Source organism: Branchiostoma belcheri, unplaced genomic scaffold, assembly GCF_001625305.1.
Source record: "Branchiostoma belcheri isolate BF01 breed outbred unplaced genomic scaffold, Haploidv18h27 scaffold18, whole genome shotgun sequence".
Taxonomy (NCBI): Eukaryota; Metazoa; Chordata; class Leptocardii; order Amphioxiformes; family Branchiostomatidae; genus Branchiostoma; species Branchiostoma belcheri.
In genome coordinates, this window is record NW_017803268.1 from 210,742 (window position 1) to 225,387 (window position 14,646).

The following is a 14,646-nucleotide window of genomic DNA, read 5'->3' on the forward strand; positions in this document are numbered from 1 at the left end:
ATTAGTCTACAATTTTTACTGGCCAGGTTTTGTTTGACATTCAAAAGGTGTACTTAAAAAAATTATGTAGAATGAATGTGTCCAGATTTGACCAGCAATTAACACCAGGATATTTTTGGCTACATAGCCAATTGGAACTAGAAATTTAACTACATGTATGTTTGACTGGTTGTTCTACCTTTTAATGTGTCCCACAGAATGGTTATGTCCAGTGTGCCCCTGTGGCCTGCCCTCCCTCCAGCTGCCCCTACCCAGAGAAGAACGATGACCAGTGCTGCCCTGTCTGCAGAGGTCTGCACTTTTTTTTTCTTTCTCTTTTTTTATCAAACAATATGAATAAGCATAGGACACAGCGATGACAAACTAATTTGCTGGATTAGAAATATCCTAGGCTATGAAACTGAATGAAACTCATTTTGTTTCCAGGTTGTGAATATGACGATCGTCTGTACACCAGTGGGCAGACCTTTGTTGACTCCAGGGACTCATGTAGAGAGTGTACATGTGTGGTGAGTCCTTTGTCTATTATTAACAGTAAAATTGTGCCTCCTTTTCTTTTAATTTGCTAAAATCACTGGCATGATAGATTTAACTATACAATGTAGTTTTTTTTCCTCCCTATTGTCGTGAGGACTTTCGTATTTTTAAACATACCAGTGTTTTTTGTCTTCATTGTCGTAATTGTTTGGATTTTTCCATGGTTAGAGTGGGGATGTGAGATGTGTGAAGAAGACCTGTCCTCCACCGTTCTGTACCCATCCTTCCTCAGAAGGCGACTGTGGCTGCCCATCATGTGAAGGTAAGGAGGATGTAGCCCATTACACCTTTCATATTCAAACAGAGACAGGGTTCACCCTAGGCCTGGTATGCAAGGGCTCAAAACAACCTGTACTTTGTGTAGTTTGAATGTACTGTATCTGTTCTGTATAAAGTCTAAGTACATCCAGTGTATTATGACACATGTACAATGTATATCAGCGGCAAGTTCAGTTTCAGCTCTTTGTGATCCTTGTATCTCAGATACATGTTGTACATGTATGGGTTTTTTCTTTCCTAACCTCCTAGCCTGTATGTATGGAGGAGTCCGTTACGCCAACAGACAAGAGTTCCCAGACCCCTCTGATCCTTGCAGAGACTGTATGTGCAGTGTAAGTCAATTTCCGATTTGCATAAAATAATTAGTGCCTTTCAATTGCTTTGCTTGAGTCTTTCAACCTGAAGAAGTTATTCTGTATCTGTACACTATTAGCCGGTATAACACACTGGCATAACACACCAGCTATATATAATTATACATTATCATATAGCTGGGCGATGTCGACCAATGAGAAGCCTCCATTTCCTATCCGTTATCAGGCCGTAACATCATAAGTGGTGAATAATGAAAAAAAGTGGTCAGTTATTAGAATAACTACGCACACTCAGTGGTTTATTCTGTGGTTAAGGAGTCACCCTATACACCTCGGGGAAGGGCATTAACCCTTTATTATTTCATCTATTGTCAGGCTGGAAATGTAAACTGCCAGCAGAGGTACTGCCCCAACCCCGGCTGTACCCACCCTGCCCAGGGAGAGTGCTGTCCCAAGTGTGGGGACTGTCAGTACCAGGGACAGCAGTACAGCAACAGGGAAACCTTCCCAGACCCAAGAAACCCCTGTCAGCAGTGTACTTGTACTGTAAGTTGAAAACATATTAAGACACAACTTTTGTTTCTTAGTCTTAGTCTTTTCTTAGCAACAGGTTGCTTGAACACTGATTTCATTTCTGTGATTGACATTTAATTTCACCTCATTTTCTAACATATTATTTGTAAGTTGGTGTCTTGAATCTTAAGTTGTTTTTTTCATCCAGAAACAACCCATCTGACTTTTCATTAATAAGTAGACACTTGTATCATGATGAATGACTCTAATTATTCTTTTAATTAAATTTTCTTCTCGAAGGCTGGTAATGTGGTGTGCATGCAGAGGATGTGCCCCCCTCCCACCTGTACCCATCCTGAGGAGGGTCTTTGTGGCTGTATGGAATGTAACGGTAAGCGAGCATGTGTGAAAGTTGGTCAAAAACTTTAAAGTTAAAACATTACCCAGTCAAACCACTGGGTGAAATTAAAGTTAAACCTTTGGCTTAGTGTTGATGTCATATTTCAGAGAAGCCAATATGTGACAAGTCTAACTGGGTCAGTCTATTAAAAAAGACTAGAGTGACTGGTCAAAGGCTCTGAGAACAATTCCTTATGTTGGAACAAAGGTTTTAACTTTAGACAGTGTAATAATGTTGATATTTGTGGGGAAATAGCATGACATTGTGTAGAAATAGTTTCTTAACTTAACATAATATGTCAATCAATTTACAGTGAAAACAATGTGTAAGTTCAAGATGATGTTTTAATTCCTGGAGTATGTATTGTTTATTTTTAGGCTGCCAGTACCAAGGAGTGACGTACCTGAGTGGAGCGTCCTTTAAGCACCCGCGGGACCCGTGTCAGACCTGTCGCTGTGCCCTCGGGTCCGTCACCTGTCAGAAAACCATCTGTCGTCCGGCCGCCTGCCCCAACCCCATGGACGGACAGTGCTGCCCGGAGTGTGATGGTAAAAACAATGGACTAAGTGTAAATCTTAAGTGTAAATCTAGCTTTTTGTCACCAAATTTGCAGTTACATTGTATCATGATGTTTACCGAAGGAAAACATGTTGTTTTTGCTCAGTTTCTTCTTCCATTCCAAACACATGAGGTCAATATTACAGTTGCAGACATCTGTTACCATAGGAACTGGTGTTGGGTTACATCATGTTGCAAGTCTATAGCAGGAGGGATTTAGACTCCTGTCACCATAGATATAATTAGAAAAAATTAAAAGAACAGACCACGTGTGAAGGCAACATTATGCATTTCCTTTGCAAATGTTACCTTTCTAGCCTAAAATATATTTTTATCCCTTGCTGTCTTTTCCTCCACTGCAGGATGTAAGTACAGTGGGAAGAACTATGCTAATGGAGCCAGCTTCGAGGATCCAAATAATGAGTGCAACACCTGTAACTGTCTGGTGAGTAGGAAAAAAAGTGACACTTGAAAAGAGACTATCAAATGTAAAACAAAAATGTTTGTGTTGTGTTATTTATTCAGAAGTAAAACTCTAAGTAAAAAAGTCATTTGGTGGAAAGATATTTGATGTTCATAAAAGATGTACTGTACATTTGTTAAAACATGATGATTGTGCATGTACGTATTTACACTTAATAAACATGTACATCTACATTTCTTTAATTTAACAGAATGGCCAGGTGAACTGTAACAGGAAGCAGTGTGTGAAGCAGTGTGATCACCCCGTGGGCATTGATGGGTGCTGTCCTAGGTGTGAAGGTAGGGCAACTCTTCAATAACTTTAGCTTTACTCTTTCCCATTATCCAATTGTTGTTATTTCTATGTTTCTGTGAAGCTCTATCACATTATCTATTTTTTGATAGTATAAATACCTATTGTTTTGCTGTGATTAGGCTGCCGGTATGAGCAGACCAACTACAGGAACGGAGAGACGTTCAGCCCAGTAGGAGACCCATGTGAGGAGTGTATCTGTACAGACGGGACGGTGAACTGTGGGAGAACCATCTGTCCTCGGGCCGCCTGTCCCAACCCCATCACTCAACCTGGACAGTGCTGCCCTCAATGCCAAGGTAACAGTGGTCATTTGTTGTAACAGTTCTGAAACAACAGGAGCTATTTGACTAATTTGCATCATCCTTGTCTTCACTTATCTAACTTTTGTTTCCTTTTGGACTTGAAAAATTTGTCTTCACTTACTTGCATATAAATCAATAGTTTGTGCTTATAAACCTGCCTTTCTGACAAGTCTCCAGTGTCACTGACGAAAGGTATGTTACCTTAAATGTCTGACCGCTTCCAAAATCACATCCGGTTGCCTAGTAACTATATTTTGACAAACATTGTATCTTATTACATGGATGTCTAACCTTCACCAACGTAACAGTAATCATATTGCCCGAGATAAAGTAGTAAAGTAAAAGGCTTAGTCCTAGATGTTCAGTCAAATTCGCCCAAGAAGATAACTCGGTATACTGATAGAATCTGCTTCATATTTTCTTTCTATCCTCTAGAATGCATACACAGTGGACAGAGGTACTATGATGGACAAACCTTTGTCAACTCCCTGGACCCATGTGAGGAGTGCAGATGTGTGGTGAGTGTTCTGGCTATGTCTGTGTCATATAAGAAATTATGATTTTGATATATAACTTTCAAAGTGTTGTAGGAAGATGTAGAGTGTTGTAGGGAGCCGTGCACACTGCTGGCACTACTGTCGTGGCTCTGGTCTATAAACAGGAAGGCTGTAATGACTGGTTTACTATGCACTGGAGTGCAATGCTTCATAAATAAAGATAAAAGAAAAGATTATAATTAAAAGAACTTTAATATTCAATCATTTACAAGCCTTATGAAATTATATACATGTATGAATGGAATCTTATGTTTATTCCATGCAGGGTACCACAGTGATGTGTAGTCGGCCAGCCCAGTGTGCCTCCTGCTCCCACCCTGTCTCCATCCCGGGTCAGTGCTGCCCCTCCTGTCAGCAGTGCTCGTTTGAAGGTCAAGTCTACACCAACGGCCAGGCCTTCAACCCTGACGCATGCAGGGAGTGCAGCTGTGCTGTAAGGGTCACTCTTGAGTCACTCATTTCTGATGAGAATTTAGGTTATGAGAAATTTCCAAACGGCTTCATGCAATCTTGGAATAGATAGCCTTGTGCTACTTGTGTAATACTACCCGGTATGCGTTACAGTACTACATGTAGGTACATTTTGTAATTTATAGATTGTGTACCTATGAAACAACTTTGAACTGTAATTGCCAACACAGGAAATTGGACTCACCCTTCTCCCAAGTTCTTGTGTTGGCAATTACAGTTCAAACTTAATATTTCATAATGACTTCTACCAACACAGATGAACTTTCAATGTAATGTGTACATTTCAATTGAGCATAACTGACTTGTCGTCAGAGTCCTTAGTAAAAATATGTCTCTTGGAGGTGTTTCAAAGTCTGTTGCTTCATTTTAGAAAAGTTGGCATGGACATGACCCCTTTTTTTAGCACTATGTGTTTATTTTGTGTGTTTGTTTCAGAACGGGAATGTCCAGTGTATCTCCCAGTCCTGTCCTCCACTGAGCTGTCCACCTAACCAGCAAGTACTGGAGCCGGGAGCCTGCTGTAAGAAGTGTCTAGGTCAGTGATGTTCAGCTATCATCATTCAAGTCATATTAGTCATAGAGTAGAGCAAAGGCAACCCACTTGTCAAAAAGGGAGAATCTAGCAAGAACATGTAAAGCGTTATGCATTTAATAATTTGTTTCTCCTTGATGTACATTCAAGTAGCATGATATGTTAGATTTAGAGTCAGACTTAGGGACACCCGCGTGTTCCAACACATGATGCAGTCAGAGCATTCCAGCAAGTTTGGTGGGATACCATTCTCTCTACATCCTTCCAGGATATATTAGAATTGAAGTGAATCTTATTATAGTCTAAACATGTATACTGTATGTAGAAAATAATGTGCAAAAATTATAGCAATCAGACATCGTCCTTGCCTCCTTAGTTATACTCCTCTCTTTGCTCACTCCCTACCACTTCCCACCCAGGCTGTTTCCATGACGGGCAGCAGTACCAGGATGGCCACAGCTGGGTAGATCCCATCAACCCCTGCATGTCCTGTCAGTGTCGTCAGGGCATCACCACCTGCGCAGAGATCCGCTGTATCACACCCTGCGCCAACACCATGAGTGTCCCTGGACAGTGCTGTCCTGTCTGCAGCGGTGAGAATTAACTTGAAATTTCATTTTTACCTCCATGAAATGTCATGGAGGTTATATTTCATTCATACATCAGTCTGTTGGTCAACAAGAAATTTCAAGAACAGCTGGATGGATTGGTTTCATACATTGTACTTAGTTTGTTGGTAGGGTGTGACGAAAACTGGAAATGATGATATTTTAAGCCCCCTAGTGGCTTTCCTTGGTACTGCAGGGGAACTGACAGTTTTTATATATCTCGTGATCTGGACATGCTAGGGTCATGAATTTTGGATGGTAACGTTACATGTAGGTAGCTCTTGTGCTCAGGAAGAAGTCATGTGAGTTAGGGCCCACTAGAACTAGCGGTTTACAACACTGCAATAGCTACATGTACATGTAGAAGTCCTGATGGTGGAAAGAAGATGCTGGTGTACTCTTGTTTTAAATGACTGGAGGTTGTTGTCAGTGATCAGGCTGACCACGTTGTCTGAGAGACTGTTCCAGATGTGTACTGCAGTATGTATGACTATGAAAGTTACTTTATTTCCTTCCCCAGGCTGCATGTACAACAATAGAACGTACCATGAGGGAGAGACCTTCAACCCTAACGGAGACCCGTGTGACCAGTGTACCTGTGAGAATGGCAACATGCGCTGTCTGCGCTACAGCTGTGAGACCCTGGACACATGTCCACCCTCCCTCATTAGGGACCCCAGGCCGGGGGAGTGCTGCCCCGTGTGTCTCGGGGAAGGTAGGGCTTGTTTTTACCTTTAAAAAAAGTTGTTTTCGGTGGCATTTGTGTGTGTGTGTGTGTGTGTGTGTGTGTGTGTGTGTGTGTGAGAGTCTGCCTGAAAACACAATAAATTGAGAAGGCTTTGATGGATAGTCTTGACATTTAGTAGATGCATAGGTCTTTGAGACCTCAAAATTATCAGATTTTGGGCCCCCTACATGTAGCAGCTTTGAATGGTACTGCGGGGGAACTTCCAATGTTCATATCTACTGATGATCTGGATATGCCAGGATCACAAATTACACTTATATGGTAGCAGACATATTTTGTAGAATGTTATATTTGGTAGTAATACTAGTATAATCATTTATGTTATTTCGATACCATTCTCAGGTGGCCTGCTCCCTCTGATGAATTGTACAGCTGACACAGTGGGTAACAATATGAGGCTATATGAGGACCCATGTTACAAGTGTATGTGTGAGGTAAGTACATTCTGTTGGAATAGGTCAGTTTTATGCCTACCCTTATAATTGGCACCAGTGTTTATGGCAAAAATTCTGTTCTACAAGTTTTTATGCCCTTTTACACTTTTGACAGGAGGCAAATGCGCTGGTGTGTGTGCGTGAGGTGTGCCCTAACCTGAACTGCCCTCTAGGAGAGCAGTACACCAGCCAAGGGGAATGCTGTCCTGGCTGTGACAGTAAGTAGTTTAATCTTACCCTTATCTTTTAAGGATCTCAAATCAAAGCAAGAATAGGGTAGGTTGTTTTCTGCATAGTGTTGCGTACATGTACATGTAGTCCAGTGATTAGCAACCCTGCCACTCGACCAAGAGGTTGCGGGTTTGAGACATGACTGTTGTCACTCACCCGACATGCACGCTACTGTTACAGTCCATATGGCAGGATAAGCTGTTCATTTTGCTTGTGGAAAGGACCTAGGAAATGGGTGAATCCTGTAAAATTTGTCTTTGTATCCTTCAATTTTTACACATTTTTTCAATATTCAATTGTACTTGTTATACATGACAAACCTCCATTCCTTTCAGGATGCTTCATCGGACCGACCAATCAGATTGTTCTAGACGGAGAGTCGTACACAGACCCTAACGAGCCGTGCGTGACCTGCACCTGTAACCGCGGGGTGGTGACCTGTAAGGTGGAGGAGTGTCTGCCTCTCACCTGTATGGACGGCCTGATGAACTTCCAACCTCCGGACAGGTGCTGTGAGGAGTGCAGAGGTGGGGTTTGTATTATGTGAACTTAAAAGTGAAGTTAAAGATCTCCCGCATCAAGTGTTAGAGCCTTCCCGCCTCAAGTGACGTATCTCTGTCCACACAGCAGTGCAATCACTACAGCAGGGGGCTAGTCCACTGGTAGTGGTGTGTGTGCTGAACTCTCATACTCTTTCCCTCAAATGCTGCCTGCTAAGCAGAGAAAGCTGTATGTACCATTTTTAAAGTCTTTGGTATGACCGGGGATCGAACTCACAACCTACCAAATGCAAGGCGAGCACTCTACCCACTTGGCCATTGCACCGGTCATGTCTATCAATTAGATTTGCCAATTTGGAAGCTGCACAAATTTTACATTTTTCATTTAAAATGTAACCTGAACTGACTGGGGGGTCTATGCTGGGAACAGATCAACCTGGAGAGACCTGTGCATGTCTGGAGCCAGTTCCTGATGCCTGCAAATGATTGATTGATTGATTGATTGTTTGATTGATTGCCTGATTGATTGATTGATCAATTGATTGATCGATCTTTGATTTTGCTCCCATATCTCCAGATGAAGCCATGCCGTGTATGTACCTGGGTGAGGCAAAGTTGCCTGGTGAGGAGTGGTTGTTAGATGAGTGCACCATGTGCTCGTGTGTGGGAGGGGAGGTCATGTGTATGACAGAGAGATGCCCTCCCACACACTGTGAGTCTGACGAGACACCCACCCTCTCACCCGGCATGTGCTGTCCAAGATGTATGCCAAGTGAGTACAGATTTCCTTCAAACATAGCGATACCCAAACATAGAGATAATCCAAACGTACTACATAGCGTAGGTTTTATGAAACAAGGTTGAACTTTAAATTTTAAACACAAGAACTTGGACTTAGTAAAATTTTTGACTGTACAACTCCAGTCTTTGTCAAGGAATGAGCAATTTCGGTAAGACCAATACCTTGTGTTGGAAATTGCAGTTCATAGTGACTTCTACCAACACAGATGAACTTTTAAGATAAAACCTCTGGGTTTTGTCATTTTTGTCCTTCCCAAACACATGTTTCCTTTTGAATGCATGTACAATGTACGATCCTCAAGCTTTCAAAATAAACATTCACCACCATCTTTAAGCATAGTCCTATGTCTATCATATCACCTAGCTCATTGCCTAGAAGTGTTCATTTGGTTTTGAATTGAGCAACCCCATCAACAATAATAATGCCTTATTCAGAAAACCTTAGAACCTTCAAAACTAGCAAAAGCACAGCCCATAGCTTGACTCACACGTTTATTGATACTTTCTTACATCAGGACCTGCCACGTGCACCACATTTGGTGACCCACACTACCGCACGTTTGATGGGAAGATGATCCACTTCCAGGGCACCTGTGTGTACACTCTGACCGCAGACTGTGAGGGCGGGGACTTCGAGTAAGTGGAACAAAGACTCAACTTCATTGCTCCATACATTTAAGATTTTTATACTGTATTCTTAGATTAGATTAGATCAGATTAGTGAACATAAGCAACAATGTTGCAGAAGGATCTAAGGTAAGGTAGATTACACTGGTTTGTATTCATGAAAAATGCAAAAGAAACTGTCATATACAACAGTGTGGTGTTCATTTATATGTCTGTCCTTGGTGCTGAAAGCTGTGTGAATGCTTTCAACTGTGCTTGTAGTAATTTCATTACTTTAAATGTCTAGATTGAGTTTTTACTTTAGGTCACAAGTTTCTTTCAATTGTGACTGTGATTATCAGATAGCCTGGGTGCCATCCGATTTGTAACGGCAAACCCAAAAAAGGGGTTGCTGTTACAAATCGGATGGCACCCAGGCTAATTACCAGAGACTAGGTCACTGTGATCAAGATTGGAAATTTGGAGGTATGTGTTTTTACCTTTATAAAAACGTCACTGATTGGGGAAAATTCTACTAACTACAGTTCTTAAATGTTGGTATGTTCTTGTTGTTCCAGAGTGCTGGTACAGAATGATGACAGAGGTGCATTTGGTGCCGTCTCCTGGACACAGGAGTCCAAGATTAAACTGAAGGGTATAGAGGTGGAGCTTCTCCAGAAGTGGGTTGTCAAGGTAATGTCTATTTCACCTTATCATTTGCTGTGAATGACCTAGACACTGTATCATCAGTAAAATCAAACTTCTTGATATAATCAGCAGTAGCATATGGGAAGGGTAATTTTTTTACTGTTCTGCTGTGACCTTGACCTTTAGGTGAATGGATTAGAGGTCAACTTGCCCTACCTGAGGGATCCTGAGCTGTTTATAGAGAAGAGCGGGTCTACTATCCTGGTCAACACAGAGATTGGGCTGAAGGTAAATATACAACGTCAGATGTGTGAATTGTTTGCATTGTGAAATAAACTTTGCAAACATGTATATTCTTATGCATAAAATTGAGTTTGCTCAGTTCCTCAATACTTTTGATAATATAATGGGTAATGATATAGTACTGTGAACCAACACAGTGCAATCTGGTTATACAGAACTTAATTTGACACAACAAAAGTCACTCAAAAGTACAGCGACTTTTGTAAGGTCTTTAACTACATGTAGACAAAGTGTATATTGTATTATTCCAATGGTAAAAGTATGGTCAAATGTTAAAAAGATACAACCTTGTGATTCCAGGTTCTGTGGAATGGCCACAGCTACCTGGAAGTCAGTGTTCCGGGCACGTACAAGAGAAGAACCTGTGGGCTGTGTGGAAACTTCAACAACTTCCCTCAGGATGACATGCGCTTACGGAACGGACAGATCACAAACTCAGCTTCCGTATTTGGTAACAGTTGGAAGGTGGGGAAATATGTGTTTTTATGTTTACCTTTGCGGAAGGAAAACATATTGTTTTTGCTCAGTTTCCTCTTCTCCAATCACATAAGGTTAATGACCTAGACCAGACATCTGTCACCATGGTTACTAGTGCTGTAGCAGAGCCCCTTTGATGTTGAGTTACAACACGTAGCAGAACAGAGTTGGAGAACCTGTCACCATACATATGAATGTATTTGGCTTTCAGTAAGACTAAACAACTCAGTAGTTTGTTGGGCTAGACTATGTGCAAGCTAACTTTCTACTTTATTCTTAATTTTTGTGTGTTTATTCATTAAACTTTCAAATCAGACTGTTGCTTTTCATTGAGGTCACATAGAAAAAGGAAAGGGTGAGAGAAAATGTAATTATATACACAATTGTGTAGTGTTGTGGGTTGCTTAACATGCTCAAGTATATCAGTTATTTTGTTTAAATTAACATAATTAAATAATATTATTTCTATTCAGGTTGACACCCCTGGCAGCCCACCCTGTGAAGACTCAGAAGACTTGGACCCGTGTGTCAAGGCAGGCTACCGAGCTCGTAAGGAGGCTAACGCCAAATGTATGGTTCTCAAGTCAGACAAGTTCAGGCCTTGTCACAGGGTAAGTATCATCATTAATCCAGCATTCAGCACTTTCTTGTTGTAATTTGTTTTTGTATAAATGATTAAAAGAAAGATTTTATACAAGAAATTTGATTTTTGAATATGATAGTGCATAAAATAGGAAGATGCAATATCAAAACAAAATTGTCTGTACTTAATAATTTTACCTGTATGGGGCCGCCTGTATATGTCTAGTTTTGATGTAGGGTAAACATGCACCAAACACTAGAAAAAATATACCACCATTTACCTTCATCAGGTTAAAACTAATGGTTGTTGTTATATTATATGTCTGTAATTGTAACTCTTGTGAATTAACATACGGAAGTGAATGGTCATTAGTTGTCCTGATGAAGGCGACAGTGGTCGTCAAAAATTTGATCTCCCTTACTTGTTGTGTAGGAATAAAGTTCAACATTTTAATATGATTACTACCAATACACTTTGAATTTATACTTTTAAATTCATAATACTTTGAGTACAATATATATGAACAAATTGTACCCCACAGGTGATCAAACCGGAGATGTACTTTGCGTCGTGTGTGTATGACCTGTGTGCCTGCGGCTCTAATGACCAGTGTCTGTGTGATGCCCTGGGTGCTTACGCTGCAGAATGTTCAGCAGCAGGAGTGGTACTGAACTGGAGATCACCCTCCATGTGTGGTGAGTTGTTCCGCCTTTGCTTCTGTTTTAGTGAGCATGTCGGCAGAATGTACTGCGCCTGCGCAGAACCCTGAATTTTCGCGGTTTTCGTTGGATTTTTGGTCAACGTTGCATCAGAATTTTGCCTGTTGCAGACAATATTTTCACCAACATAACATTTGAAAAGTACTGGTGGGAATGCTAACCTTATATGAGCGAATACGACCTTATATGAGAAGTTCTGCCGAAGTGCTATGCACAATACATCACGGGTTTCGCGCAGGTGCAGTACGTTCTGCCGACGTGCTGTTTTAGTGCAGTCTCTGCCTATCACTTGACCACGTTTTTTTTTTCAACCTCCTTGGTTTAGTTCAGTCTCTGCGTAGCATAACTAGTGTTGTTTGGTTGGCTGGCTGGCTGGCTGGTTGAACGAAACATGAAAGCAAAATTGAAAAAAAATAACCATGACCTATGATGTGTCATTTCATATGTGTTTTTTTTTTCAAAAATATGGGGATTTTCTGTTACAAACATAAGTAAATATTATAGCTAAATATGTAAAAGGCTAGGAAAAGAGTTATACTTGCTCATGCTCAAGATTAAGTGTTGTAATTGTCAGATGATGATGATGCTGTAAAAATCTTGTCTGATGCCCCACAATAAAATTCATTTTGTGTGAAAAATTACAGTTGCTGTTTTCCCTATGATATCGTATTGTTGATTGTTTTATTTTCATTATGTAGATTTTGAAGTTATTTTGCACCCTGTTTTTATGTTCTTTTATCATTGTTATTTGCAATTAACCCTCGGGCAGGAGTTTGCAATAAACTTTATAATTGTTTTTTTTGTTTTTTTTTTACAGCCATTGGCTGTCCGTCAGAAAGAGGACTTATGTTTGATGAGTGTGGGCCGATATGCCCCAGAACATGTGCCAACAAACACACTGTATTAGGAGACGTCCCCACGCCATGTTTCAAACCCTGTGTCCCCAGTTGTCAATGTCCGGCGGGGCAGGTATTATGGGACAACCAATGTGTTACACCTGGACAGTGTCCTGATACCGGTTTATATAATATTTTTAGGTGATAGAATATATATTTTTCTTTAGGTAATAAGATATAATGAGATATGCAGGGATGTGGCAGTTTTTTTGGCTATTTAACCATTTATGTTATCTTGTCCACTCTGGATAAAAATGACTATTACTTGAAAAAGGCTATTTTTTCAATGAAACCACGTCCCTGGCCAAAGTTACAGATAGCATCCAATATTTGGACAAAATGTGAGAAAATTGAAAAAAAAAAACTTACGGTAAAAGTGTATTATGTGTTTAAGAATTATGACAATCTGAGATAGAGCACTTCAAAGACCATCCTTTAAGTCGGTTTGTTGACTTTATTTTATGATATGTTACTATGTCATAGTTAACATATCATGCTATATTTTAGAATCCATCGATTTAAGAGGTGCACGTTACCAAAGTAAGCCACATTTTGTATTTCATATCTCTCTCTCTCTTTTGTACATAGCTCATTCCAATATACAACATTCATGCCTAACATGATATGTTATGTACAGTTGATAATTGTTATTTCAATATTATCAATACTAATACGTAGAAACTTTTCAAAAGTATGATATATGTCTAGCCTTGATTTAGTAAGTTTTTTCTAAGCCTGGTCAAGTATCAATATTTCTGACACAAGCTGTGCTTGTGGCTGTATAAGCAGCTTGTTGAACAGAATGGTGTGTTTGTGTTTGCCTCCATATTCTTCCAAGTGGTTGCAGTTGAAATATCACACTTTCCAATGTTGAAGTGACAGTGTTACATGGAGTATAGCAATTGTCACCACTACCTCATCATCTTAGTCAGTCAAGAACACATGACTTCTTCTAGTACAGGTGAACTATCATGCTAATATATGTACCAACACAAGAAAGCCATATCTGTTTACTTGATACACAGTATCATTCCTCGACAAATGTACAGTCCTGTTTTGGTTTTAAGGTTGTTTTCGATACCAGTTTTTCATTTGGTGCTTTAAACTTAACATGTTTGGTGCTTTATCTTTTATATTCTTACTTTGGGTTATATACAGAGTCAAGAACAGTGACCATGGTATCCACTAAGGTAAGGTCAAATGTTACTATGCAAAGTTCCAGAACAGGGATTTGGTTTTTGTGAACACATAAGTTGATGTTAAGTTTATGCCAAAGTCCGCCATACTCAAGACTATGTTCATATTTGCTACACCAACTATTATATCTCTGATCTGAAAAGAATTACAGTTGTCAGTGTACTTTTGATAAACCAACCTTTGAAGTTGCCGGTCTCTCACGTTTTTAACTTGATAATGGACAGAGAAGTTATTGACTTCCATGCAAGCAGCACTACAAACTTAAGGTATTTCTCCTTTGATTAGAGATTTTCAAATGTCACCCCTATTTACATACGTCTGGTGTGAAGGAAGCCGTAGAGCCGATGTTGATATCAGCTCTATGACATGAAGAACACTCGTGTAATTTAGAATGCTCGATACCTTACCGCAAGTTAACATGTGTATGCACGTGTTACTTGCATTTACTTTGTTTCCTCACTTTGTGTACATGTGTATGTACCTTGTGTTGATTAGATTATATGGATGACATCCTCTGAGAACCCCAAAACTGATGTTAAGTGTGGGGATTTTATTTTAAGTTGCCCTCATTATATTATGACATCTATGTGGTCATGAAGGTTGAAGAAATGACTTAACATATACAGAGTATGGTATGATGAATAACTTTCATTC

General features: G+C 40.1%; 1 protein-coding gene across 1 annotated transcript in view; it reads left to right on the forward strand.

The window, feature by feature from the left end:
- The window catches only part of LOC109467403 (kielin/chordin-like protein), a 34,850-nt gene extending 20,207 nt beyond the window's left edge, over positions 1–14,643 (forward strand). The window contains exons 41-64 of the mRNA XM_019765345.1: positions 198–291; positions 427–509; positions 773–799; positions 1,506–1,676; positions 1,944–2,034; positions 2,964–3,046; positions 3,276–3,363; positions 3,499–3,675; positions 4,117–4,199; positions 4,504–4,671; positions 5,145–5,244; positions 5,661–5,834; positions 6,370–6,564; positions 6,940–7,031; positions 7,147–7,249; positions 7,598–7,789; positions 8,340–8,534; positions 9,079–9,199; positions 9,748–9,862; positions 10,004–10,105; positions 10,421–10,585; positions 11,071–11,208; positions 11,722–11,875; positions 12,717–14,643. Of these exons, the coding sequence (XP_019620904.1) occupies positions 198–291; positions 427–509; positions 773–799; positions 1,506–1,676; positions 1,944–2,034; positions 2,964–3,046; positions 3,276–3,363; positions 3,499–3,675; positions 4,117–4,199; positions 4,504–4,671; positions 5,145–5,244; positions 5,661–5,834; positions 6,370–6,564; positions 6,940–7,031; positions 7,147–7,249; positions 7,598–7,789; positions 8,340–8,534; positions 9,079–9,199; positions 9,748–9,862; positions 10,004–10,105; positions 10,421–10,585; positions 11,071–11,208; positions 11,722–11,875; positions 12,717–12,940 (3,135 nt within the window). The 3' untranslated portion in view covers positions 12,941–14,643. The remainder of the gene's footprint in view (positions 1–197; positions 292–426; positions 510–772; positions 800–1,505; positions 1,677–1,943; positions 2,035–2,963; positions 3,047–3,275; positions 3,364–3,498; positions 3,676–4,116; positions 4,200–4,503; positions 4,672–5,144; positions 5,245–5,660; positions 5,835–6,369; positions 6,565–6,939; positions 7,032–7,146; positions 7,250–7,597; positions 7,790–8,339; positions 8,535–9,078; positions 9,200–9,747; positions 9,863–10,003; positions 10,106–10,420; positions 10,586–11,070; positions 11,209–11,721; positions 11,876–12,716) is intronic.
- The last annotated feature ends 3 nt before the right edge of the window (positions 14,644–14,646 follow it).